The sequence below is a fragment of the Salvelinus sp. IW2-2015 genome, linkage group LG33 (assembly GCF_002910315.2).
Source record: "Salvelinus sp. IW2-2015 linkage group LG33, ASM291031v2, whole genome shotgun sequence".
NCBI lineage: Eukaryota > Metazoa > Chordata > Actinopteri > Salmoniformes > Salmonidae > Salvelinus > Salvelinus sp. IW2-2015.
Genome location: NC_036872.1, coordinates 14,049,038 through 14,076,990, shown reverse-complemented (window position 1 = coordinate 14,076,990; position 27,953 = coordinate 14,049,038). Strand labels below are relative to the sequence as shown.

At 46.8% G+C, this 27,953-nt stretch overlaps 1 protein-coding gene and 1 non-coding gene across 11 annotated transcripts; both read left to right on the top strand.

Annotated features, from left to right (window-relative positions):
* The first annotated feature begins 423 nt into the window (after positions 1-423).
* On the top strand, positions 424-27,493 carry LOC111958183 (E1A-binding protein p400). 10 transcript variants are annotated; one of them, XM_023979377.2, is made up of 53 exons: positions 424-446; positions 1,426-2,751; positions 2,879-2,986; positions 3,145-3,226; positions 3,480-3,593; positions 5,353-5,732; positions 5,832-6,131; positions 6,394-6,579; positions 6,684-6,824; positions 6,933-7,011; positions 7,108-7,157; positions 7,266-7,320; positions 8,234-8,323; positions 8,481-8,594; positions 8,755-8,945; positions 9,147-9,324; positions 9,437-9,573; positions 9,823-9,992; positions 10,204-10,378; positions 10,634-10,770; positions 10,981-11,167; positions 11,377-11,546; positions 11,695-11,867; positions 13,131-13,400; positions 14,366-14,539; positions 14,806-14,955; positions 15,107-15,162; positions 15,292-15,581; positions 15,775-15,977; positions 16,130-16,299; positions 17,148-17,344; positions 19,082-19,193; positions 19,337-19,603; positions 20,391-20,465; positions 20,598-20,732; positions 20,853-20,897; positions 21,182-21,335; positions 21,443-21,675; positions 21,885-22,058; positions 22,160-22,207; positions 22,303-22,439; positions 22,568-22,703; positions 22,825-23,004; positions 23,115-23,160; positions 23,257-23,369; positions 23,560-23,761; positions 23,956-24,089; positions 24,343-24,567; positions 24,805-24,979; positions 25,104-25,249; positions 25,472-25,630; positions 25,754-25,831; positions 26,130-27,493. In XM_023979377.2, the coding sequence occupies exons 2-53, from the start codon at positions 1,435-1,437 to the stop codon at positions 26,415-26,417; spliced, it is 9,306 nt and encodes a 3,101-aa protein (XP_023835145.1). In that variant the 5' UTR covers positions 424-446; positions 1,426-1,434; the 3' UTR covers positions 26,418-27,493. The 10 variants fall into 10 exon arrangements, with proteins under 10 accessions (XP_023835145.1, XP_023835142.1, XP_070293172.1 ...); XM_023979374.2 differs by having other exon boundaries at positions 424-598; XM_070437071.1 differs by having other exon boundaries at positions 436-582.
* LOC111958278 (small nucleolar RNA SNORA49) lies at positions 16,450-16,579 on the top strand. Its single transcript, XR_002876514.1, has one exon. It is a non-coding gene; the product is annotated as a small nucleolar RNA SNORA49 (small nucleolar RNA).
* Positions 27,494-27,953: the final 460 nt, after the last annotated feature.

Below are 27,953 nucleotides of genomic sequence, written 5' to 3'. Positions count from 1 at the left end.
CAAAGAATAGATTGAAACTTCTATAAGGGGTCCTCGGAAGGGCCAACCCTGACGTCACTCCATTGAAGTAGCAGGGCACACCAAGGCACACCAAGGCCATTAATTTGCCCCCCCCCCCCCCCCCCCCCCCCAAAGCTCCAAGGGATTTTAATTGTGGGAATCTGTTCCCAAGTATTCCCACACATAATAGAGAGACAGAGGATGATACACAAATGTAAGCACGGCTTTAAATATGATGTATGTTTGTGCTCCTTGCTGTCAATTGCAATCTACAAAATTATAATTATGTTCTGCCCCGACCAGCCGCTCAAGAAAAAAATCGTCCCTCGCTTGAATTTAGTTGATGATCCCTGGGTTAAGTAAGGGTTATGGTACATGTTAGTCTAAGGTTAAGGTTTAGGGTGGCGACGTCCCAAGGATCCCAGATAGCACGATCCTTGAAAAATGTAAGGTGGCCACCGCCATGTTTCAGAATGAAATATGTCCAAAACATTAAATGTAATATTTCCGTATAGCAGTATTTACATTTCATACATTTTTCTTTATTTTGAAATAATACTTTTTGGTTGATGACACTACAGCGTGAGTTGTATTTGCTGTAAGTAGCTAGTTCCGTCTATTTACCCATCGACTAACGTATTAGCTAGCGCGAGCTAGTAGCACGCTATCCGAGGGAAGGAGCGGAATATCGGCCTTACGCGTGCCAAGTATTTGGACATTTAGCTAGTTGAATCAAAAGCTTTTTGTAAGCAACGTAAATACACATTTCATTAATGCATGGTCAACGTTGCATAGTTGGCTAATATAATGCTCGACCGTAGCATTATAGTTAGCGGTATCACATCTCAGTTAGGACAAGGCCGTGCAAAAACATAAGCATAGTTTAGCTAGCTACTGTAGCTAACGTTACAGCTCATTTGAAAATATAGGCAGCCTAATTGTTTATTATGCTGCTGGTTATGAAGGTGGTGTTAACTACATACCATGAAATGGCTCGACAGCTATTATTACCTAGCTAGCTAACGTTAGCGAGCTCAAATAGCATTGTTACGTTGTCTTAAATTCTGCAAACAACATGGTTAGTCAGCTAGCTAGATGCTCATCTGCGTCTGTCAGTGGATGTCTTCCGTTCTTTCTTTACCAAATACAACACGTCAAATATGACTAGCTAGCTTGCATGATGGAACTCATTCATGAAAGGCTACCTTTGCCAAGCCATTCACTGATCTTTGCGACAGAAAAATGAAAAGTAATGTTACAGCGTCAAATAGCTACAGTTATTATGTACAGAATTATTAATGGTTGACATTGATACAAGAATATGGCAATGTTTGATTGAATGATACGTATTTGCATAGTTTTGACCATTAAAATATGAAACCAATATTGGCTAAATGATTTGATGATAATGTCTCCCCGCTACAGTGTTACGCAATGCACCATGGGAGTGGACAACAGCATATGCAACGGCAACTTCAGAGATCCAAGTCCATCACGGGATCTGAAGCAGAAGACCAGCAGCAGCAGACCATGGCAGTTACTCAACAGCAGGCAACAGCCAACCACCCACAATCACCTGTGACCACGTTTGCATCTGCAGCTAGCCCTTCAGCCCCCAAGTCACCCAACTACCAGATAATCATGAGCCGCAGCCCTGTCACAGGCCAGAACATGAACATCACCTTACAAAATGTCAGTCAAATGGTGACGGGCAACCAACAGATCACCCTCACCCCGCTCCCCCCCCAGAACCCAGGCTCTCCCGGCTTCCAGCACACAGCTCCGCAATGGAGGTTTGAGCATGCCCCGTCCACCTATATCAAGGTCACCTCACCTCTGCCCCAATCCATGCAGCCCCAAAGTCCCACCCAGCACAACCCAGTACCCCTCCATCGACCTGGGGCACCCGGAACAGGACTGAGTGTGTGTGGACAGAGCCCAACACGTTTTGTTGATACTGGCATGCTTGTGAGACAAATCAGTCTTGGCAGCCCATCTGGAAGTGGGCACTTTGTTTACCAAGAGGGGACAGGGTTGACACAGCTGGCTCCAACCACAGCTGGGCAGGTGCAGTTGCAGCTGTCCTCCCCAGGGGCACCAGGCTCTGTGCGGGAACGCAGGCTGTCACAGCCCCATTCACAGACTGGAGGCACCATCCACCACCTCGGACCTCAGAGTCCTGTGGTCAGTGGCACTGCTCTGCCCACACTGGGGAGCCCAGGCCACATCACCACATCCAACTTGCCACCTCAAATCAGCAGTATTATCCAGGGGCAGCTGGCGCGTCCCATGATATTTGAGAAGACTCTGGGTGTGGTAGCTGGAGTGGGGACAGCTGCCACAGCATCTTTCAGTATGCCTTCCACCATTCCTCCTTCCAGCCCTTCCCTCACTAACCTTCCCCAAGGCATCCCCAATCCCCCCCTCACGCCTACCGGCATGAGCATGGGCTCCATCAAGAAACAGATTCCCAAAAAGCTGGAGGAGATTGCACCCTCCAACCCAGAAGTGGCCCAGCTGAGGAAGCAGTGTCTGGAGCACCACAATAAGAAGATGGAGGGTCTGAAGGAGGTCTTCAAAGACTACCTGATTGAGCTGTTCTTCCTCCAGCACCTCCAGGGGAACATGATGGACTATTTGGCTTTCAAGAAGAAACCCTGCGTCCCGCTTTTCACTTACCTGAGGCAGAACGACCTGGACCTTGAGGAGGAATCGGAAGAGGAGGAGCAGTCCGAGGTCATCAATGACGAGGTACTGTTACAGAATTGATTGATATCTTGTTGTATTGTGTCTTAAAGTCCTATATTCAGAACCCCTCGACTTGTTATCCTGTGTTTAGGCTACATGAATCTAGTTCAAGTCTCTGTGCCACTCCCAGGTCAAGGTTGTCACTGGAAAGGATGGACAGGCGGGGACACCAGTTGCCATAGCTACACAGCTTCCACCCAATGTTTCAGCAGCATTCTCTTCCCAGCAGCAGTTTCAGGTGAAGAATGGGGCACCAAATGACTGCAACCTCTAAACAGAGCGGATGGAACGGATTTATTGTTGTCTGTTTTAAATGTTTCCTTTTTTATTTCTTGGAAGACCCTTTTTGATCTCTTGTATCCAAGCTCTTGTTAACCCTTGGATATGTCTCCTCAGGTGCACCTGGGAGCATCTGGCAGCATGACAAACCCAGGGGACATGGATGCCTTTAAGAGGCAACAGGCAATGGCACACGCAGGTAGGGCAAGGACAGCACACTCCCGTGGCCTTTTTGTTGGTTTGTTTCCTCCCCCTTTTCGTTCTTTTTGTTCTTTTTTTCTTCTTACCTCAAATTGCTTCTGCTTTTAGATATTTGGCATCTTCTACTAGCGCTGTGTGTAGAAGTCTTAACCCGAGGAAGGAGAGGTGGTCTGTATGGTGTACAGAAAGTAATTGCTGTTTGCAGAGTGTCTTTTTCTCGTTATGAGGGTATTGTGTGTTTTAAATCCCAGATCAGGCTAAGAGGTCCCGGATTGAAGTTGGTCGCCATGGAATGATTTTCCAGCATCCTGGTGTTTTAGGATCACCTGGCGTTCCACTCCAGCAGCTTATGCCGACAGCGCAAGGTAGGAGTGCTACTACCAGGCCGTTATGTGTTCTGTTCAATGCTGCTGGACGTGTCATCAATCCTATGAGACAAACTGAATTCCAACAGCGTCCCATTGTCTCCAACGAAACCTCAAAGCAGCATCAACAAAGCGATCTTCATCCATCCTCTGGACAGACACCCCAGCAGGCCTCAGGAAGTTCAGGCATAGCTCTCCCAGCACGCTCTCTCTCTAGAACAAGGGATAAAATGGGGAAGAAGAGAAAAAAAAGTCTGAAGAAAGGAGTAGCCTCAATGGGAAGATGCCATGTCTTATGATTTGACTTTTATGTTTTATTGATCATCCGTCTCCATCCGTTTCTATTGTCAAATGTGTTCTTCTCGAGCGTCTGTTTGGACGGACTTTCCTGTGCCGTTGGAGCTTTGGCTAATTCGCAAGCGGATCACGGAAAGTGAGAAAGGAGGAACCCTGGGAAAAAACAAAATGTATCTTTCCAGTGGGGCATGTTTGCTCATTCGATGATTGCTTTTTTGTTCTTCCTTTTTATACTCATCATTCTCATCCCTCCGTCTCCTGCAACCCCCCTCCCTCTCCGTTGTCCGTCATTGCATTGTCAACATGGATTCACAATGCTTTTCAATACTAAATTCAGTTATCAGTCATCAAGAGCATCCGTTGTTTCCTTTTCTTGTTCCATCGTGATCATCCTTTGTTGGTTTCCCCCATCTGTTTCCATGGCATACCGTTCTGACTTGGCCTCTTTCCCCCAGTTGTAGTAGGAAGGAGGGGAGCCGTATGGAGGAAGCTTGGTGCAGTCATGACATGTCACAGGTTGGCGTGGTGTATGTCAGGGCCAGGTGTTGATGTGGTCTAGGGGATGATGTGAGTGATGGTCAGGGAGGTAAGACAGGTGCTGCTTAGTCTGTGTGCACAGCTCCGCTCAGCCCTGCTGTCTGCAAGATGCCATGTGTGTCCTCCTGCTCACTCCTTTGCTTTGCTTTGCTATGGTCTGTGCAGCACAAAACTAGAGGCAAGTATATGCCAGCATTCCAGCTAGGCATGACATTGCTTCATGCATGCTGAACATATGGTGTTTTTGTAATGGTGATTGCTGAATTTATTTTCTTTTTTCTTCCCCTCTGTTTTTTATTTTCAATATTTTCTGTTTCATTTGATTTTGAACCCTTTCTTCTTAGTCCCTCTGCTGAAACCGTTTATGCATGATTAGTTCTGCTGTTTTAATCACATTCTCTTCTCTTAACATTTTAAAGATAATGTTTTTATTTTTGCATTAACAAAAGTAGTATTTTATTTGAAGGACATGTAGATGATCACATTGATTTATTTCTTCTCTAACCATTGTTCTTTATCATTTTCATGAATGTTCTCTCTTCGTCAACAGTAAGAAATACACTGCTGTTGACTCATAGTACATCCAATTGAGACGTTCTGGGTCACTGGTACCATAGATGGAGCAGTAAACACTATCATTTTAGAATCTGATGATCACGTTCAGTCAGTACTGAAATGTATTGGCTTAAGAATGAGGCACAAAATGCCCTTTGGCCTGAGTACTGCTCAGACCCCTCTGTCCCCCTTCAGTTCTCACCTGAATCTCAGTCCGGTGCAGAGTGTAGTGTTTTTAACAGGCCGTTATTTTAGAGAGAGCAGGATTGGTATGGACAGAGAAACAGTAACTCACAGCCACACCTTGTTATTCTTTCCCTCTCTCTGCTCCTTTCCTTGTTTTCCCTATGACTTGGTTACTGTGCTCCAGGCGGGATGCCCCCCAACCCACAGTCGGTTCAGATCCCCGGGCAGAAGCAGAACCAGCCTCTCTATGACCCGTCTAAAGGGCCTCCGGTGCAGAACGCTGCCAGCCTGCACACCCCACCCCCCCAACTGCCAGGTCGCCTCCCACAGGGCGCCCTCCCCATGGCAGGCCTGCCCATGGCTCTCTCTCAGCAGTCACAGCTGGTGGAGAGCTCAGCTCAGGCCGCCAACCTGCTTCAGGCCCAGGTGAAGGTGCACGGCCCCATCATGGCTCCAGTAAACCACCACACACAGCTCCAGCAGCAGATGCAGTCTGGCCTTCACCTCCAGATGCAGGCTCAGCAGCTACAGCAGCCTCAGCCCATGCTGCAGCCAGGACAGGCGGTGAGTCCAAAGGATAACTTCCAAACATTGCATGTTTTTGGTTGTGTTCATCGGTTTGTAGATCAACGGTTTGCCTTCTCTCTCTCCTCCCTTGATCAGACTGTGGCTCTTGCTCGTCCTGGAGCAGAGTCCAACCAACCTGGCCAAAGAATGATGATCAACTCCCTGTCTAACCCCTCCATGTCTCCTGCCCCCCTCAATGTCCCCAACTCACTCCCCTCCCCCCACACCATTGGCCCCCTCCGCCATCCTGAGTCCAACATCACCCCTGCCACACAGTCCAAACTGGCCGGGCCCAACAGCACCTCCACTATCAAAATGGGTGGTTTTGGTCAGGGCTCAGGTATGCAGTCATCAGAAGGGAGCTCACAGGACAAACAAGCTGAGCAGACCAAATTGGTGAGGAGTTGGTTCAGAAAAACCTATGACTCTGCAAGAGCTTTTGTGTTCAGACTGTATTTCATACTGTTCAGGTGCTTTTGTGTTCAGACTGCATTTCATACTGTTCAGGTGCTTTTGTGTTCAGACTGTATTTCAAACTGTTCAGGTGCTTTTGTGTTCAGACTGCATTTCATACTGTTCAGGTGCTTTTATGTTCAGACTGATCAGGTGCTTCAGTGTTCAGACTGCTCATGATGTGACCTCTGACCCCCCCCCCCAGGAGAGCCAGGTGCACCAGCGTATCTCTGAGCTGAGGAAAGAGGGCCAGTGGTCAGCCAGTAGGCTGCCCAAGCTCATGGAGTCCTCTCGGCCCAAGTCCCACTGGGACTACCTACTGGAGGAGATGCAGTGGATGGCAGCTGACTTTGCCCAGGAAAGGAGGTGGAAGATGGCTGCTGCCAAGAAGGTATGATGCCATAGTCCTCTTGGTGTACTGTTACTGCAGTACTGTCATTCTTAAGATTTCAGTACACGATCATAACTGCATATGACATATTCCCCATTCCCCAGCTGGTTCGCACCTGTTCCCGTTACCATGACGAGCAGAAGAAAATGGAAGCGAAGTTCAAGAAAGAGGGAGAACTGCGGCTTCGTCACATTGCTAGCACCATCGCCAGAGAGGTGGAGTTCTTCTGGTCCAACATTGAGCAGGTAAGTTTCTCTTGATGTGAAAACTGTTCCATTGTTGTCCTTATTAATTTCAAGAGTGTTATCCACTCTGTCCATCCTAATTAATTTGTTCCATTTGGTTTCTCTCAGGTTGTGGAAATAAAACTACAGTTTGAGATTTATGAGAAGAGACTGAAAATGCTCAGCCTGCAGAGAGCATCGAGTAAGGGTGAGAGTTTATTTAAGAGCCTTTTGAAATGGTTTTAATACAAGATAACTTTCATATAATGTCTATTGAATATATTGGTTATTCCTTGTGTCACAGGACAAGATGCTAAACCTACTCAGTCGACAGCAGATAAAGCTGAAAAGGACGTAGGTGCTGCATTGACTTCCTGGCTCTTGTTGTCCAAATTGTCCAGACATAACCTAATATTTTTGGGGGGTGGTATGACACTTATTTAAAATGTATCTTATTCACAGGAACCCACTATGTCATCAAGGAAGCGAAGGTCCAGCACTTCATTGGCTGAAGAAGGTATGTGTCCAAAATATACTGATCAAAAATATAAACGGAACATGTAAAGTGTTAGTCACATGTTTCATGAGCTGAAATAAAAGATCCCAGAAATTGTCCATATGCACAAAAAGCTTATTCTGTCAAATTTGTTTACATCCCTGTTTGTGAGCAATTCTCCATTGCCAAGATAATCCTTCCACCTGACAGGTGTGGCATATCAAGGAGCTGATTAAACAGCATGATCATTACATAGGTGCACCTTGTGCTGGGGACAATAAAAGGCCACTCTAAAATGTGCAGTTTTGTCACACAACACAATGCCACAGATGTGTCAAGTTTTGAGTGAGTATGCAATTGGCATGCTGACTGCAGGAATGTCCAACATAGCTGTCACCAGAGAATAGAATGTTAATTTCTCTACCATAAGCCGCCTCCAACGTTGTTTTAGAGAATTTGGCAGTATGTCCAACCGGCTTCACAACCGCAGACCACGTGTAACCACGCCAGCCCAGGACCGCCACATCCGGCTTCTTCACCTGCGGGATCGTCTGAGACCAGCCACCCAGACAGTTGATGAAACTGAGGAGTATTTATGTCTGTAATTAAGCCCTTTTGTGGGGGAAAACTAATTCTGATTGGCTGGGCCTGGCTCCCAGTGAGTGAGCCTGGCTCCCAAGTGAGTGGGCCTGCCCAGTCATGTAAAATTCATAGATTAGGGCATAATGAATTTATTTCATTTGGCTGATTTCCTTATATGAACTGTAACTCAGAAAGATTGTTGAAATTGTTGCATTTATATTTGTGTTCAGTATAGATGTAATTTTGTTTAAGTTTTGAGCAGGTGGGTGCCAACAGGTGCCCTCTTACATTGAACAGTTGTTTGAGCACAAGTTATCCTGTAACTTGTCTATGGCTTTGTTCTCTCTTACAGTTCAGGATGAGGAGAGCACCATAGAGGAGCAGGAAGCCATGGAGGTGACAGCTGATCAGAGGGCAGAGTTGGCCGATCTGGCTAAAGATGGTCAGCATGACACACCTTTTTCTCACCAGAACCAGTAATGGATTTAGCCCGATGACCTTTATCTAATGGTGTTTTCTTTAAAACATGTCATGTTTATAAGTGCCCCTTGGGTTTTGTCTATGCTGAGCCTTTCCTCTCTGTCTTGTACCGTTCTCAGCTGAGATGCCTCTGGGTGCGTTGGTGAAGCAGTATGCTGGTGCCTACACTGACAACTTTGACTGGCCCCAGTCTGCCCCACCGAGTGATGAGGAGGACCGGGATGAGACTGAAGGTACACTTAAACTCTTCATGTAAACTCCATCTCTGTGTACCCGTCTTGCTCGGTGCCGTGTGATTGTTGATATGCCAAGATGATTAGTTTCAAAGCAAAAGGATTTGTGGACTGGTGGTGTTCTCTCTGTAGTGCTGATGTGGTTATTGTTCCATCTCAGATATGGAGTCCTCTCTGGACAGCCCCCCCGAGGCTGTAGTGATAGACTCTCTGCTCAGTGTGGACCAGTATCGAGGTTCTGACAAGGCCTGTCCTCCTGGTACTGACGGGAAGCCTAAGAAGGACATAGCAGAGGTGGCAGCCGCCACAGAACTCATCCTACCCAAGGGCAGTGCCAGGACCACCTCTTCTGTGAGTCCTCACAACTCAGCCTCACACTGACCCAGTGGTTCACTGTTGGGTGTCATATAACCAGTTTGAGAATGAGAGGAATTTGGCAAGATTAATGAAATAACAAAATTGCTTATAAATGAAATCTACAGTTAAGAGGACAGTTAGTGGGTTACTATGTACAAACAGGGAATCATTATGACCCTCTGCTATGTATCTCAGGTCCGCAGCCAGGCTCCTTTCCTGCTGCACGGATCACTGCGTGAGTACCAGCAGATCGGAGTGGACTGGCTAGCCAGCCTCCACAAGAAACACCTCAATGGCATCCTAGCAGACGAGACTGCACTGGGCAAGACCGTGCAGATTGTGGCCTACCTGGCCCATCTGGCCTGTCAAGAGGGTAATCTAACCTAATGCTGAAATAGATTATTCAATGCTTCTCTTATGTTTCTGTATGTAAACATTCATATAGACATTCATATAGACTTTTTTTTTTTTTTTTTTAAATGTAGGTATCTGGGGCCCCCACCTAGTTGTCGTGAGGACGTGTAAGATGCTGAGCTGGGAGATGGAGTTTAAACGCTGGTGTCCTGGCCTCAAGATCCTCCTCTACCTTGGCAACAGACATGAATGCAGAGCAAAGAGAAGGGTAACTACTAATGATCTGTTTCAATAGGACCTTTTTCAATAGACAGACCCATGAGATTGAGTCCATTCCAGCAGAGAGACTTTGGGCAGGACAGCAGCACCAAATGTGACACAGTAGATCATGGACACTTCTCATGAATACAGTGCCATAAAGATGTACATTTTCTTCTCTTTTTGGCTTATTTCAAATGCCCTTGTATACCAGTTTGTATTTGTCTGTCCATAACTTGTCGTGTTGTTGTGTCTCCAGTGGTGGGCGGAGGCCAATAGCTTCCATGTGTGTGTGACGTCCTACAAGCTGCTGCTAAAGGACCAGAGCCACTTCCTGAGAAGGAGCTGGAAACACTTGGTCCTGGATGAGGTGCAGCTCATTAAGAACATGTCTGAGAAACACTGGGAAACCATCTTTGCTCTCAAGAGGTGAGCAACTCTTATTTTAGATTAACTCTGTGGTTACACCCACACACAGACTGGTCTGCCGAGGGCTTTTTGGTGACAGCTTAGTTAGCATGAAATGAAGGCTAAACTCTGAAATGTGGTTTTACCTTGTGGTTTTCCATGCATTTTAAATTGTTCGCGACTAAGAGAAACAACACAAGCTAATGATGTGTTGTTGTGGTTTGTGTTCCAGTCAGCAGAGGATCCTCCTGATCAACACTCCACTACACAACACACTGAAGGAGCTGTGGACCATGATCCACTTCCTCCTGCCAGGCATCACCAGACCCTACACAGACTTCCCAGTCAAGCCAGGCACAGACCAGAACCAGGACTACTGCCACAAACTGGTCATTCGTCTACACAGGGTCAGTAGGGGTACAACCAAACGCTCATCTTTCTAATCCTTGTGTGTTTAGAGGTTGTCAGTAGTCACTGATATCATGGATATCGATGGCAGTTTAGTTGTGGTGTGAAGTTGTTTATCATTCCTAATGTGTGTGTTTTGTCATTAAAGACATCTTGCTTAACATTGGTGGTCAGTATGATTCCCATTTACCAGGGCATAGCTGTTCATACCTAGTTACCAATTGATCCGACATCCTTTCTCTCTCTCTCTCCAGATGATCCAACCCTTCATTCTGAGGCGCTGTAAGAGGGACGTGGAGAAGCAGCTCCCTAAGAAGTATGAACACATCCTCAAGTGTCGCCTGTCCAGCAGACAGAGGAGCATGTATGAAGATATCCTCACTCAGCCAGGGTGAGTCGGGCCTCCAGACACCACAGTTCCTCAGCCTAATGTATGGACAACCTGATTGCATTTTGTCCTATTCTCGTAGACTGAATATTTGAGCACAGGTTCAACAGGAGAAATGCATGATGATTCTTTGGTTGTTAACAGAGCATGGTTGCGCAGATGTTAAATTCACTTGCCCTGTTTCTGAATGTCTTGTCCTCTGTCCGCCCCTAGAGCCCAGGAGGCGTTGAAGCCGGGTCATTTTGTGAGTGTGCTGCAGGTGCTTCTGCAGCTGCAGAGGATCTGTAACCACCCAGACCTGGTAAACATCAGGGAGACCAGCAGCTCCTACGTGTGTTCCTCTCTGCAGTACAACACCCCTTCCCTGGTGCTGGGAGCCCTGCAGGAGGACCAACGCACGGTACGACTAGGAGGGTGCCAGTACCACACAGCTAAAAACTCCTGAGGGCTTTTATTCCGATTATTTTATTTCATTAGTACTGCTCACCTGAATGACGTACAATGAAATTGATTAGATTGGTTTTGGTTTATCTCTAGGTCTTTATCTGACAACTTAGTCTCCACCTACATATGAGATTCAGAACACGCTTTCCTTTTGTCTTTTTCTAGAGCCTGGACCTGTCCCTGTTTGACCTGATCAGTAATGAGAACAGACTGACGCGCTACGAGACGGAGGAGGTTCTACCCAAACTCAAAGTCACCCGTCAGCTGATCGAGGAGATCCACAGTGCCCCGGACCCACCGGCCAGGCCCAAGCCCTGCAAGATCAAACCCATGAGGTCTGTGCGCTACCTTTCACATCACATGACATGGATGATTACATTCTGTTTCTGACGAAAATGCTAAATGAAGCATATTTTTGAATTCTCACAGCGCTAGGCTGTGTTGCTTGTGACCTTTTCATTGAATCTATGATTTGATTGACAGGTTGTTCCAGCCAGTGCAGTATGGTACCAAGCCAGAGGGTCGTCTAGTGCCCATGACTAGTACTGTGGGTCAGCAGCGTCCTCCAGCCACCACTACCCCCGACACCTCCACGGCCCCTCAGTCAGCCCAGACCAGGGGCAAGTCCCCTGTCACCACCACTACCACCACACAGGGTAAGACCTCACTATAGATCCCTATAACAAGGGTGCACCTTGGTATGCACAGGGGTTCACACTGTTTTCAAGTTTCATGCTATTTTCAAGTTGAATAACTTGATGAAGTAAATCAAACATTTATCTTAATGTGTTTTGATAATTGCAGTTGATTATTTACAGTATTTTTGCAGTGTGTATCACACAGATAATCGCATGATGCTACCATGTAATGTCTTGTAAAGCATGTGTGATTTTAGTCTGTCATGACACTAAAAACTGCACACTAAAAACTGCAAGTTAATTAAACTAACTGCATATTTAGTCATTACCGCCATTACATTTGGAAATTGTCTGGTTTATGCACGTGTAATTTTAAAAGATGGGGTCATCAACGTAATTTCGGGAAAAAATTGACAAACATTTTACTGCTCCAAATGTATTCTGAAGCAGGGAAGTCGAAGGTGAATATGTTATTATATTGACATCCTCTTTTGACTCTAAACCAGAGATGGGCAACTTTGATGGGGGTGGGGGCCATCAAAAATGGGAACTCATCATGAGGGGCAGCCGTGGCTCGTGGGTGTGCATACATGAGGTCAGAGCCGGCCCTAACTGTTTGGGGACCGACTTTAAGTGACATTTTTGCAAGCAACATATTTTAGGTGCCCCCTAGACAGTGAAGAGGGGGAAAAAGTAAGGTGAGATAGTCAATTTCCTACAAATATACACATCTACACAAATCTACACACAAATCTACACACAAATCTACACATAAAACAAGTTTGCTGCAATTCTAAATATTTGGCTATGGAGCGGAGAGAAGATTTAGTCATTTTATAACTCATTTCATGCAATTCTACTCATTTTGCCATGGTGGCGGAGAGAAAAATGTGTACTTTTATAGCTCATTTCCTGCAAATCTACACATTTTACTGATATGGGCTACTTATTTGACTGTCAGTGACTGACATAACAAGAGAAAAACTGCTGATTCACAACCACATTTTCAACTTGCACTTTGTGTATTATACTATTCTAACTCTCCACAGTAAGTTGAATAATCCATAATCCAAAAATTATAATAATTGGAAATTGATCTGCGGGCCTACAAAAGTGGGTCTGCCAGTTGCCCATCCCTGTTCTGAACCTATCCCAGACCGGTATAAACCAAACCTATCTGATGGACCCACCACCCTCGAGTTGTGCTGTTGAATTAACTGACACGTTGTTTCAGTCCCTTCCTAACAGTTAGCCCATTCCAAACCCCCTTGTACTTCACAGTGGCTGGGACGGCTATTCAGAAAGCCCAGACTACCTCTCCAACCACCGGCACCACTGGGTCTGCTGTAGGCTCCTCTGGGAGCGCCGCCACTGGCCAGCATGTGGTGGGGACTGTGGCCCTGGGCCAGGCTCTGTGTGGCGCAGCCCAGCCCACTCTGCCTGGCATTGTACAGGTCCACAGGCCATCCCTAGGCCCCACCCATGCCATCCAGCCCAGCCTGGTTCCCCAGAGGCTGGTTCTAACGTCCCAGGCCCAGGCAAGGTTGCCTAGTAAGTGGCCCCCTCCCCTCCCTCCAACTTTTCCCTCCACTTTCGGCTCAACAGATAGGGCTGCTCTGACAACAGGCCTCTCTCTTTTTCTGGGACACTGCTGATGTGTGTTTAGGTCTTGGCTTTTAAAGAAACGGCACTTCTTTCTGTGTAAATACATTGAAAAAAATCTATGTCATGGTGGAATTATAGTATTAGAATATTATTATCATGTTAACAGTATTGTTTGATATATTTTTAAAGGTAGAAAATATATTCAGGTTTACAGCTATGGCATTTCCATTGTCCTATTTTACTGCAGCGTATCACTGAGTGAAGATAAAAAGCACTTTAAAAATGAGAACTACAGCCACGTCAGCAGCATCCCCAAACAGCCTCCTCAGTATCTCTTCTGAAACCTGCATGTTCACAACCCAACGTCTGCTGCCATGATAGACCACACAAGACTGTTTTAACCATTTGAAAATTATATTTCCCCCACCCCTAAATATTGGTTCTTCCATTTTACTAATATTTTCCCTATTATCAGCTCAGCTGCAGGAAGGGATCCCAAATCTTTGGTTCCTTTGTTTGTTGATGTTGTTTTTTCTGGTTTATTTTGACTCTGAAGGTATGCACTGCTAAGCATGTGTAAATTTTCCCCCTCAGGTTCTGGTACACATTAGCAACCACAATGGTTCTGGTGTTGTGGAGTGCAGCTACCTACGCTCGTCCCACTCATTAACCCACCCTGGTTCTGCATGTCTAGTCTCCCTCACCCTTCAACTAACTGAAATATCAAACATGTCTTTATTTGGTATTTTTGGTGATGCACTGCTAGACTGTTTCTGACAGCAGTCCTCTTTTGGTCTGTGGTGTTATTTGACTAGAGGTGTGTGTGTGTGTGTGTGTGTGTGTGTGTGTGTGTGTGTGTGTGTGTGTGTGTGTGTGTGTGTGTGTGTGTGTGTGTGTCTTCCCTCCTGAAGCTGGAGATGTGGTGAAAATAGCCCAGCTGGCGTCCATAGCAGGCAGCCAGAACCGAATCTCCCAGCCTGAGACCCCCGTCACGCTGCAGTTCCAGGGCAACAAGTTCACCCTGTCCCCCAGCCAGCTCCGACAGCTCACCACAGGGCAGCCCTTGCAGCTCCAAGGTACACTCGGTAATGTACACCCAACATTTCATACTCTCCTTATTACCTCTTTTTCCCTTCAATATATTGCAATCACTTGCAACAAAGATGCTACTTTTCTCTCTACCATGTAATTTATTCCAAGTCCCCATCATATAAATATTTAGAGTTGGATAACCAATGTTACATGTATAGACATTTTTACTTGGAGAGTGATGAAATTAAATGGTTATTACCCTAAATAGCTGTTTGAAGGTTTCCGTGTTGTCTGTGTGCCTGGTTGTGTGGTGGTACAGGTAACATCCTGCAGATAGTGTCGGCCCCCGGTCAGCAGATCCTCCGGCCTCAGGGCTCCATGCTCATGCAGACGGTACCTCAGGCTGTACCCGTCTCCAACTCCTCCTCCACACCTGGCACCTCGTCCCCAGCCACCCCAACCCACCAAGGTAAGCCATCCACCTTCAACTGTGAATAATGCAGATAGTGCCTGAAGAATTACATCACTGTCTCTGCTGTCATGGCTTACAACTCTATAGTCACCTTTCTGACAGTGGTTGTGCTGTAATGGCCTTGGTCTTTCTCCCTTTACTTGTAAAGTTTCAGCCACAGGGGTGAGCGTCAAGCCAGCTCCTGCTGCTCCTATTGCCCCTCAGGTAGGCAGAACTGGCACTGGTAGAACACAGTAGAAAATGAAACGAAACTACAAACCTATATTTCTGTAGTCCCATGATCCATATTCTCACCAAAGCGATGAAATGCCGTTCTTGTGTGTCATGTACAAGGAGTCGTCAGAGGAGAGGAGTCGTCTGCTGAAGGAGCGTCTGAACCGCCTGTTCAGTTCCAATGAGCGGCGCTGTGGCCGCAGTGTCCTGTACGGAGCTGACCTGCTCCAAGCCTGCTCTGTGACCCCAGGGGCTCCTCACTCTGCCCTGAGCCCCAGGGGCTGGAGGTGGGTGGGCAGGGACAGCTGCCTCAGGGCCCAGAGGACCCCTGTGGCCACCACCACACACCTCCAGTCTGCCCTGCTCTCCTCCACACACCGCCAGGACGCCAGCAGCCACCTAGTCAGCAGGTACTCAACTTACCACGATGGTCAATCACCTCACATCACTGTCAGATTAAACTTTTATTTCAGGATGGACGTGATCACCCTGATTCAAAATATAGTTAAGTTTGCGTATAGTGAATTGAGTTAAAGCCTACTTGAGTTCATATAGCCTTTTGTATTTCTTACAGTCATTAAAAAAACTCTCTCCTCTCTGTAGGTTATCATGTGTTGTCCCTGTCGCAGTAGCTCCTCCCCCTCACCTGTATGCAGCCAATCCCCCAGCTCCCTACAGCCTGGAGCAGAAGTCGATCAGTCGCAGGCTCCAGGAGGCTGCCGCCCCCCACAGCACAGACATCCACCGCCTGGCCTCTGGACACCAGCTCCAGTTCCCTGACCTGCAGCTCATGCAGATGGACTCAGGTGAGCTCAGCAGAAAACTATATTTAGCTTTGCGTGCCAGGGCTCTAGGCTCTCCTATAAGCCTGGCTCAACATAGGTAGTCCATTTGGTGCGTGGGCTGCACATATCGTTCGAATTACGCAAAAATTTGCATAATTTCCCCCCCACCGAAGGTAAACTTGAGGCCCTGGCCATTCTGCTCCAGAAGCTGAGGTCGGAGAATCATCGAGTCCTCATCTTCACACAGATGGTGAAGATGCTGGACATCCTGGAGGCCTTCCTGGACCACCGGCAGCTCACATACATCCGCGTGGACGAGAGCCTGACCACAGAGGAACGCCAGGTAAAACACCTTTGTACCAAGGAAGTAATCCGCTGCACCAGTTATGGTGCCTGTGTTATAGTGAGTTCACACACAGACTTCTATTGTGTTGCATGACTAAGGTTAATTGTAGTTCACTCACTCAGTGACAGCCCTGCCTCTCTTTCTGTTTCTCCCTGTCTAACACTGGGACCTCTTGATTCAGTGCAGTGTTCTGGCACTATAAGGGGACAGAGTACTACGCTCTCTTCCCTCCCTACTGGATTCTGTTCCTCCTAGGGCCTTAAGAGAAGCACACAGTGACAACTCTAGAGAACCTATGGGGCTATTGGGCTATTTAGTGCTGTACTTTTTACTTTTCTGCTACACTTGCCGTTTCATTTTCTGTCTGAAAAACCTGTTTCTGCTACACTTGCTATTTTTATTTTTTGGCTGTCCAATCAGACGTGTCTGCTTCTTGTCTAACCGACCTCTTGTTTAATTCTCCTTCCGTCTCTCTGTCGGTTAGCTGAGTGAACTATACCAGAGGTGTTTGGTTTGTAACATTTGAAGCAGAGGAAGCGTGTCTTCATTTGTCTAAAAGACAAAGTATAGTTGTGAAGAACTGCTCAGTTTCAGCACACCAGTCACTGATGCAGCATATACTCTTATCATAAACCATATAATCATTTGTAGGATTTAGACCTCTCCAACTATCTATACCATGTGTTTTGTAGATGCTAGACAAGTATTGGTCAGGGTCACAAGACGTAATGCTACCTATACCATTATCTTAATTGGAGTATTGGGATAGGATACTACTCTGAAGCCCTCTCCTTAGGACTAATCTGTCTCTCTCTCGGTTTCTCACGATATCTCCCTCCCATCAGGAGCATATGAAGACCTTCAACAGGAACAGACAGGTGTTCTGCAGCATTCTGACCAACCGCTGCTGCTCGGCCGTGGGGACCGTGTTCGATGCAGACACCATTATATTCTACGACACAGACCTCAACCCCAGCATGGACGCCCGCACCCAGGAGTGGTGCGACAAGATCGGACGCTTCAAGGACATCCACATCTATAGGTAACACACAGGCTAAAGACATGTTCTGCCATACAGTTGAAGTCGGAAGTTTACATACACCTTAGCCAAATACATTGAAACTCAGTTTTTCACAATTCATGACATTTAATCCTAGTAAAAATTCCCTGTCTTAGGTCAGTTAGGATCACCACTTTATTTTAAGATGGTGAAATGTCAGAATAATAGTAGAGAGAATTATTTATTTCAGCTTTTATTTCTTTCATCACATTCCCACTGGGTCAGAAGTTTACATACACTCAGTTAGTATTTGGTAACATTGCCTTTAAATTGTTTAACTTGGGTCAAACGTTTTGGGTAGCCTTCCACAAGCTTCCCACAATAAGTTGGGTGAATTTTGGCCCATTCCTCCTGACAGAGCTGGTGTAACTGAGTCAGGTTTGTAGGCCTCCTTGCTCGCACACGCTTTTTCAGTTCTGCCCACAAATMTTCWATAGGATTGAGGTCAGGGCTTTGTGATGGCCACTCCAATACCTTGACTTTGTTGTCCTTAAGCCATTTTGCCACAACTTTGGAAGTATGCTTGGGGTCATTGTCCATTTGGAAGACCCATTTGCGACCAAGCTTTAACTTCCTGACTGACGTCTTGAGATGTTGCTTCAATATATCCACATAATTTTCCTCCCTCATGATCTCATCTATTTTGTGAAGTGCACCAGTCCCTCCTACAGCAAAGCACCCCCACAACATGATGCTGCCACCCCGGTGCTTCACGGTTGGAATGGTGTTCTTCGGCTTGCAAGCATCCCCCTTTTTAATCCAAACTTGACGATGGTCATTATGGCCAAACAGTTACATTTTTGTTTCATCAGACCAGAGGACATTTCTCCAAAAAAGTACTATCTTTGTCCTCATGTGCAGTTGCAAACCGTAGTCTGGCTTTTTTATGGCGTTTTTTGAGCAGTGGCTTCTTCCTTGCTGAGCGGCCTTTCAGGTTATGTCGATATAGGACTCGTTTTACTGTGGATATAGGTACTTTTGTACCTGTTTCCTCCAGCACCTTCACAAGGTCCTTTGCTGTTGTTCTGGGATTGATTTGCACTTTTCGCACCAAAGTACGTTCATCTCTGGGAGACAGAACGTGTCTCCTTCCTGAGCGGTATGACGGCTGCGTGGTTCCATGGTGTTTATACTTGCGTACTATTGTTTGTACAGATGAACGTGGTACCTTCAGGAGTTTGAAAATTGCTCCCAAGGATGAACCAGACTTGTGGAGGACTATCAGTTTTTTCTGAGGTCTTGGCTGATTTCTTTTGATTTTCCCATGATGTCAAGCAAGGAGGCACAGAGTTTGAAGGTAGACCTTGAAATACATCCACAGGTACACCTCCAATTGACTCAAATTATGTCAATTAGCCAATCAGAAGCTTCTAAAGCCATGACATCATTTTTTGGAATTTCCAAGCTGTTTAACGGCACAGTCAGCTTAGTGTATGTAAACTTCTGACCCACTGGAATTGTGATACAGTGAATTTTAAGTGAAGTAAACAATTGTTTGAAAAATTTATTGTGTCATGCACAAAGTAGATATCCTAACCGACTTGCCAAAACTATAGTTTAACAACACATTTGTGGAGTGGTTGAAAAATGAGTTTTAATGACTCCAACCTAAGTCTATGTAAACTTCCAACTTCAACTGTAACTCTACATACCATATCAGGATGACTAACTGGAATGTTAGTCAGTTTGAAGTTGGTAACTTGGTGTTTTGTATCCCAGACTGGAGAGTTCGAACTCCATTGAAGAGAAGCTGCTGAAGAACGGCACCAAGGATCTGATCAGAGAGGTGGCTGCCCAGGGGACTGACTACACCCTGGCATTCCTCACACAGGTAGGATCTTTTACCCTCACTCCAACCAGACCCCAGCCCCACTCACACAGGTAGAATCTTTTACCCTCACACCAACCAGCCCCCAGCCCCACTCTGACTAAAACCCCATACTATATTATTTCATACGCTGTGTCTCTGTCCAGCGGACCATCCAGGATCTGTTTGAGGTGGAGGCCGGCTCTGGGGAGAAGGTTGAGGAGTTTGTGGTTCTGCACCAGGAGCCGTCTCCCTCTGAGGCAATCTCTCCCCGCGTGGCCAGGCCCTACATCCAGGCCCTTCACAGCATCAGCCTGGATGCCCCACCACCAGAGTGGCAGGAGGAGGAGGGTCAGGAGGAGGACCTGGAGAAAGAGACACAAGTCAAAGAAGAGCCCTCTCAGCTGGAGGAGCTCAGTGCTGTCATGGACCAGGTGATAAACTGTCATTAAGTGCCTTCTTACAGTATGTTGTAGACTACATACCAGGGAGCTAACACGTCAGTTTTAACTACAGCTGGATTGTCTTGTAGACTACATACCAGGGAGCTAACACATCAGTTTATAACTACAGCTGGATTGTCTTGTAGACTACATACCAGGGAGCTACACACTCAGTTTTAACTACAGCTGGATTGGTCTTGTAGACTACATACCAGGGAGCTAACACTCAGTTTTAACTACAGCTGGATTGTCTTGTAGACTACATACCAGGGAGCTAACACACTCAGTTTTAACTACAGCTGGATTGTCTTGTAGACTACATACCAGGGAGCTAACACATCAGTTTTAACTACAGCTGGATTGTCTTGTAGACTACTACCAGGGAGCTAAACCATCAGTTTTAACTACAGCTGGATGGTCTTGTAGACTACATACCAGGGAGCTAACACATCAGTTTTAACTACAGCTGGATTGTCTTGTAGACTACATACCAGGGAGCTAACACATCAGTTTTAACTACAGCTGGATGGTCTTGTAGACTACATACCAGGGAGCTAACACATCAGTTTTAACTACAGCTGGATTGTCTTGTAGAACTACATTACCAGGGAGCTAACACATCAGTTTTAACTACAGCTGGATGGTCTTGTAGACTACATACCAGGGAGCTAACACATCAGTTTTACCTACAGCTGGATTGTCTTGTAGACTACATACCAGGGAGCTAACACATCAGTTTTAACTACAGCTGGATTGTCTTAATCTTATACTCCATCAGCTAACGCCGATAGAAAAATATGCCCTGCAATACCTGGAGTATCTTCATGTCAGTGAAGACGAACATGTTGCCAAGGTAAGACTCAAAACAGCCCTCTCAGACATCCAGAGGTACTACTAACTCGTAAGACCTTGTATTCTCAAAGTAGCACCAGACCACAATTAAAAACAAATTTGATAATTATTTCATGACTATTGTGAATTCCAGGAGCGACTGTTGTGTGCAAAGAGAAGCTGGGAGATGCAGCACCTTCAGAAACTGAAGGCTGAAGACTCCGAGAGGATGATCATTGAGGACGAGGAGAACCTGTTCACCTACACCAGAGAGGATGCTTACAACATGGTAGGCTTTCACTCTCTCATCTGGTGGTCACGGAGTTGAGATAAGAGAACAGAGCCTGTAGTGAGTTTCCATTGTAACTCCGTGGTAATGGGAGCTTAGCTCTTGTCTCTGTTTCAACAGGAGTATGTGTTTGATGGAGAAGATGGCCAAACAGAAATCATGCCGGTAATTCAGTCGCATAATGTCTACATCAAATCAAAGTGTATTGGTCACGTTCACAGTTTTGCAGATGTTCTCGCAGGTGCATTGAAATGCTTATGTTTCTAGCTCTAACAACGCAGCAATATCTAGCAATACAATAACAGTACACACATAATCAACAAAAAACTGACTACTCAAAACGAGCAAGACATGACAAGTACATGACAGTACCTGAGCTATGTCATAGTGAAGCCTCATATGATCCATGAGCCTGTCAGCTGTATGTTTACCTATGGTTCTGGTTGCAGCTGTGGACTCCACCTACCCCACCGCAGGATGACAATGACATCTATATCGACTCTGTCATCTGTCTGATGTACGACTCTGCTCCCATGCCGGAGTCCAAACTGCCTCCTGTTTACATCCGCAAGGAGCACAAGAGACTCAAGATGGACCCCTCGGGTAAGGCTTTGTATTTCTGTAACAAGCATTACAGTATGGTACATTGTGTGTGTGTGTAGTGATGCACTTGTGAGCTCTGTCCTCACCCATGTGCTTGTGCTCTGCAGCAGGCAGGAAGAAGAAGAAGGGTCATGGGGAGACAGTGATTCCTCCTCGCTCCCTCTTTGAGAAGGCCAGCATGCTCAAGGTCCGCCGCGAGGGCAAGGACCAAAAGAAGAACTTCTCCCTGAAGCAGCAGGCGCCCTTCGCCAAGCCTCTGCCCTCGCTGGTCAAACCTGCCATGGAGGCCGGTCAGGACAACCCAGAGTGGCTCATCAGTGAAGACTGGGCCCTGCTACAGGTACTGAGAAGGCTGCTACTGAAATGGCTTGTTTTACCCACGGTGGAAATGTCTGTCATGTACGTTTGCTAGGTACTCTCAGATGAGTTGAACTAAAATATACTTAGAAGCTAAGCTATTTGTAATTGTGGTGAAATGTGTTGTAGTTAAGTTAGAATGATGTGTTCCGTTAGTGAAGTAAGTGTCCCCTCTCTCTCTGTCTGCGGCAGGCTTTGAAGCAGCTCCTGGAGCTCCCTCTGAACCTAACCATCATGTCTCCGGCCCACACGCCCAACTGGGACCTCGTCAGCGACGTGGTCAACTCCTGCAGCCGGATCTACCGCTCGCCCAAGCAGTGTCGCAACCGCTACGAGAACGTCATCATCCCCCGGGAGGAGGGCAAGGTGAGCAGACATGACTACTAAAGTCCTGAATGGCAGCTGGACATTATGTTGTTTTGAGTATTCAGATAATTAACCCATACCGTTTTTGTTACTCGTTTTAGTTGGTGTATGAGGCAAACCCCAAGAAGAAAACCAAGAGCATATACAAGGTACATTGCCCTACTCTTGTCTTTTACAGTGGTCATATTGTTGGATTCACAGAGCTCTCTTGATTGGCCAGTTTCCCTCCTTTCTCCTTCACCAGTCTAAGAACAGCCGGCCGCTGCGGACCTGTCAGATCTACACCCAGGATGGCAACGCTACACACATCCAGCTCTACAACAGCCGCTTTGAGCTCATGAAGATCATCGCCAGCAAGAGGAGTCCCCCCATTAAACCCCTGTAAGCACTCAACATGACCATTCCTCTGTAGCATGAAGTAATGCATGTTGTTTTATCAGCCTCTTGATAAACATGCTTAGTGTGCAACTATCAATTAACTCTATGGAATGTTTGCTTCGTCTTCAAAGTCTGGGGATGAACCCATTCCAGAAGAACCCCAAACATGCCTCCGTCCTGGCAGAAAGTGGGATCGGCTACGACAAGCCCCTCCCTCCCATTCAGGTGGCATCACAACGTGCTGAGAGGATTGCCAAGGAGAAGAAGGTGTGTACTGTTACTGTATGTTCTCTCTGGTTTTGGATTGATGGCTAAGTTTGCAGTATGCAGTGTGACAGTGCTCGCGCTCTGATCTTCAACATTCCTATCTGTCTGTGTGTCCTGCCAGGCCCTAGCAGAGCAGCAAAGGACTCAGCAGCTAGCTCAGCAGGCTGGAGCCCCCCAGGCCGTGGCCGGGGCTGCCCAACCTCAGGCTGGGGCTCCCGCTGTAGGCCAAGCCCAGGCCCCGGGAGTCCCCCAGGCCCCTGCAGCGACTGGAGCTACCGCTGTACCCAACACCACTGTCCTGGTGAGAATGGGGAAAACGAGACAATTTTCAATGTCTGACCAAGAGCTGTCTATATAGATTTATTTTGGGAAAGAAAATGTTTTTACGAGAACGTTGCTTGTGTTTTTCAGGCTGGAGCCATTAAGAATGCTGCTGGGGGGGGGACCATTCAAACTGGTGGGTTTTCATGGCACAGTCAGTGATCAGTACAAAACATTTGGTCTGTAATGAAATAGTCACTTCTTAAATAATTTTCCTTTTTGTCCCTTTCAGGCACCGTAGCGGGGAACGTGATTATGAACACAGTGGCTGGAATGCCTCCAAGTCCGTTCCAGGCCAACAAACGGCTGGCATCACCAGGTCAAGTCATACCAGGCACCCTGTCTGTAAGTTACTCTATGTATTAACCCTGTTATTGTTTCCCACAACTCCTAGGGATTCTTTCCCAGTTTTTGTATTATAACACACATTCACCATTGTTTGAGAAATATTCAGTCTTGCTGACAGAGTGAATGGTCCTAGTAGGTGTTGACTGTTGGTCTAACATGAGGTCCTGTGCTCTTGTCCCCCCTCCAGCCTGCCGGTGCAGCAGCAGGCCAGGTGGTCCACTCCCAGCAGAGAGCCGTACCTGCCGCTGCCACCCCTGGAGAGGTGATCGCCATAGCTACGGGTCAGGGTGTCAGGGCCGTTACCCCGGTGACTGCCTCTGCGGTGGTGTCCACCACTCTGACCCCAGTGCAGTCTCAGACCCGCTCCCTGGTCACTCAGGTCACACCAGGTACTGGACACATTATTCACACTGAACACATACAAACAATCACTTCATCTATCAAATTCATTTAGATAGCCCTTTTAACACCAACTTTAAAGTAACCCGTCAAAGAACATAGGGAAACATACAACAAAACAACATAATTAAAGTGCCCTGTTGCCTGGTTTTCTGATCTGACTCCTCTCCCTCTTTGTACCCAGCCACAGGCATGCAGCTGCCCCAGGGGAAGCCCATCACCCAGGCGCACCTCCACATGCTCCGCCAGCAGCAGCTCCAGCAGCAACAACAGCAGGCTTCCTCTCCACAAGGCATTAAGGTTGTGGGCAAACCCCAGGTATTGTGCTCTACAGAGAAGCCCTTCATTCACAGCATGGCCTCCTGGCATTAGCTGCTACTGATGCTCAGTCCCCTTCTCAAAGCAGTGCAAGTTTAACACTTTGCAAGTCTATGTGAATGCACTTAAATTGGATTCACGTAGGATTGCAAAATGTATCACAGTCAGCGAACCACACTGCACTATATTCCAGATACTAAGATGTTAAAGAACTTGAGATATAACTTGACTTTAACCCGTTCTCTGACTGTAGGAGCTGCTGAAGATGCACAAGCAGAAGATGCAGATGTCCCAGCAGCAGGTGGCAGTGGCAGCAGCCCAGGGCCAGCAGCAGGCAGGCCAGCAGGCCTCCCAGGTCCAGCTGGCTAACCCCCAGGCAGCCCAGGCCAACCCACCGCTAGCTGCTGTAGCTGCTGCTCCCAGAGCCGGGGCCGTGCTGGCTGGTTCCACCGTAGCCAACCTGCAGCTGGCCAGACTGGTGAGGACCAACTTTATCCCCTGCTCTTGTTCTTTTCTACAGTATGTAGCCTGGTCTAGGGGATTAGTACCACTGTTGTGCTGATCTTTATTATTTTCAGACTGGTAAATGCCACACAATGTCACTGCTGAGACGTGTCCATTTTGAATAATGATCTACCAGAAGTAACCGTGTTTGAGATGAATTAATGATCCATTGAAACAGTGTTTAGAACAGTGTTTGTCTTTGCCACCCCAGACCCGGGTGCCCACCCAGGGTCAGATCCAGGCCCAGCCAGGGCAGACGTCCCAGGTGACCCTCACTAAGCCCCCCGTAGTCTCTGTGCCCGCTATGGTCTCCTCCGCTGGCGTCACCACACTGCCCGTCTCTGTGGCTGGAATCAGTGTGGCCATTGGCCAGGCCCAGAAAACAGGTGGGGAAACCCTCCTATTCTCAGCAACTGATTAGACTGAAGCACTCAGAATATTTTCCTCTTAGCACAAAAACACATACTCCCTCTATTGGTTGAGGTTGTCCTGTCCCTTCTGCTCCTGTAGGTGGGCCGGTGTTGCCGCCCCCATTCCCCCAGATGCAGGTGCAGCAGCTGCTCCAGATGAAGAAGCAGCAGGCAGCCGTGCAGGCAGCAGCAGCCCAGCAGAAAGCAGTGGAGCCACAGCAAGGACCGGCCACTGTGCAGCAGAAGGTGCAGCTCAAGGGACAAACAGAACCACCGCAGTCTACACAGTCACACACATATTTAAGTGTTCTCTTGTTGTTACCATAAGGGTATGGGCTGGTCAGAGGTGCATTTCTAATCTGAAAGTGGCGCTTATGAAACTACAACCAGTCTGTCAATAGTTGCCATGCATTTTTGTCAGAAGAATCTTGCTGTGAACCTAGTTCTGCTCTATGTCCTCTCCCTCAGTTGGGCACCCAGCAGGTGACAGTGCAGGGTCCCCAGGCCACCCAGCAGCAGAAGGTCACCTATGCTGCCACCACCCAGCTCCAACCTGGCATCAAGACCCAGTTCTTCACTACCTCCATTGCCCAGGCTGGAAAACCAACTGGGGCCCAGCAAATCCAGGTATGCACTCATCTACTACTCAGATACTTCAACCCACTGGCCTTTAGGTTCTGGGTCATACATGTATAGAGGGCTATTATCCAGAGGTGTGAGGAACGCTAACTGTTTTCCCTTGCATATTAGGTGGCTAAGCTCCCCCAGATAGTGCAGGGGCAATCCAATGTGGCCAACATCCAGCAGATCGTATCATCTCCACAGCAGGTAAGAGCACTATGCCGCAACAGAAGGGCAGAATTAAACAGGATTCTTATGAGGCATAAAGAATGAGAAGTAACAGGTTTTGCTTACTGTGCGTAATGACCTTTCACATCTTCCTTGCATGTGACTCAAATACAAGTCAGCTTGCTTAAATTGCACAATGCTTTCGTGCGTTTAGGCATTTCGGTCATTCCCTTCAAACTCTTGTGAAATGTTATGACGGTGAATATAGCTACCAAGAGGGCAGTATAGTCTGGTAACGTTGTCGTCTGTCTGTGACCCTCTTGTTGTGTCGTACCAGATCCACCCCCAGACGGTGCCCTTGACCCAGACTGCGTCCTCAGCCCAGCCCCAGATGATTCCATCAGGCACATCCCAGGTGGTTCAGCAGAAGCTTCTCCAGCAGCAGGTGGTGACTGCAGTCGCCTCGCCTCAGATCCAGACCACCTCTCCTCACAGCCCAGCCCAGCAGGCCCAAGCGCCTGCTGCAGCCGAGTCCCCTGTACTGCAGCAGCCAGCCAAGGGCCAGGCTCGCGGAGGGGCCATGAGGGGCAAGAACCAGGCCAAGCCCAGCGGGGGCAGCAGCTAGGAGCCCACAGGAATAGTTAGTGCTCCCCTTTCAGCTAGGCCAAAGAGCCCATATCATCAGTGTAAATGCACTCACAATGACATGAAGAGATCCTTTCACTTTGGCAGAGCGGTGAAGTCCTGGCTGAGGTGGCTGTTTTGAATCTAACCTGGCTAAAGGAACTGCTCCATGTAAAGGAATGGCATGTCTTCAAGAGTGTTAATCTTCTACAACAGTTCTGTAACTGTTCACTGTTTCAGAAGGTCACCCCTGGAGGCAACCTCCCCCTGCACCAACATCTAATAAAGATCTGAAAAGCATATTCATGCATTTTATATTGATGAATATATTAATGTTACTATGTGGCTGAAGCCTATGGGCTGGTGCATCACTAATTTGGGGGAATGTTCATTTGAATGTTTTGTATATTCATTCATTGTCCCTGCCCTCCTTGGTGTTCTCATGCTTACCTTTTATGTCTGTAATTTCCTAGTTGTTTATAGATATAGAACATACCAATCATATCATATGATCAAGTAATGTAGCTCCATATCAGTACTACAGGTGCATTACCTACCAGGAGGATAAGTGAGGATTTCAGTCCTCATGCTTATTGTGAAACATGCAAATCACACAAATCCCTGAGCCGTTAGTGATTGCAGAGTTGTATCCATAGAAACACATTCGCATAACCTTTTTCAGTGTACCAATTTAACATTGAAAGAGGTGTCCTTAAAAGTTAGCTTATTTGAGCTTGCCATGTCAAACTGCCCCAATAGTCATTGTATCACAGTTAAACAAACCACTCAATACACAAATGAAATACAATCTGGATGTGACTTTTTCAGATATTCTATGGAAAATAATGCATGTTCCTTTAGTCCATTGTAACAAACACTGTAAACATTAACTCTCTTGTTTTATCACGTCATTTTGTATTGATGTAAAAAAAAAAAAAAAAAATGTAAATAACTATGGAAAACATTTGTACTTGTAAAGTAGTTTATTTGATTTTTTTCAGCCTAATTGTAATAAAGTGTTTTGTTTTTCTACACTATCTGCGCTGACCTTAGTGAATGATAAAACATATCTTTGTATATGAGTGAGTTATGTAGTTCATTGACTCTTAAAAGCTATGAAGCTCAAGAAAGCATATTGTCTTGATTGTGTCTCTGGCAGCTGGATAAGTGATGGCAGGTAGTGTTACCATTGTGCACCGGCATAACCTAGCTATCCATAGTGGCAACCAGCTGATGTCTTTCAGTGTGTCATAGGTTGACTTTTTATATTACCGTTTGAAATTATTAATGGGGACTACTCATGTATAATATGTTAAAACAAAAGGTTGAATATGCTGCAATAGATAAAAATGTGGTGTTTTAGCAGTGAGGGAGACAAGAAAGCTCTCAACACACGGTTTAACTATGCTGGCTGCCTGCTGACTGGCAGATATTTCAGAAGAGAGAAAATGTATTAGGACAGGAGGGCAGAGAGAGCTGAGGCTCAGCCCTGCAGGCCTACAGCCACTCATATGACAGTTCAGAGGGCACGCCAGTG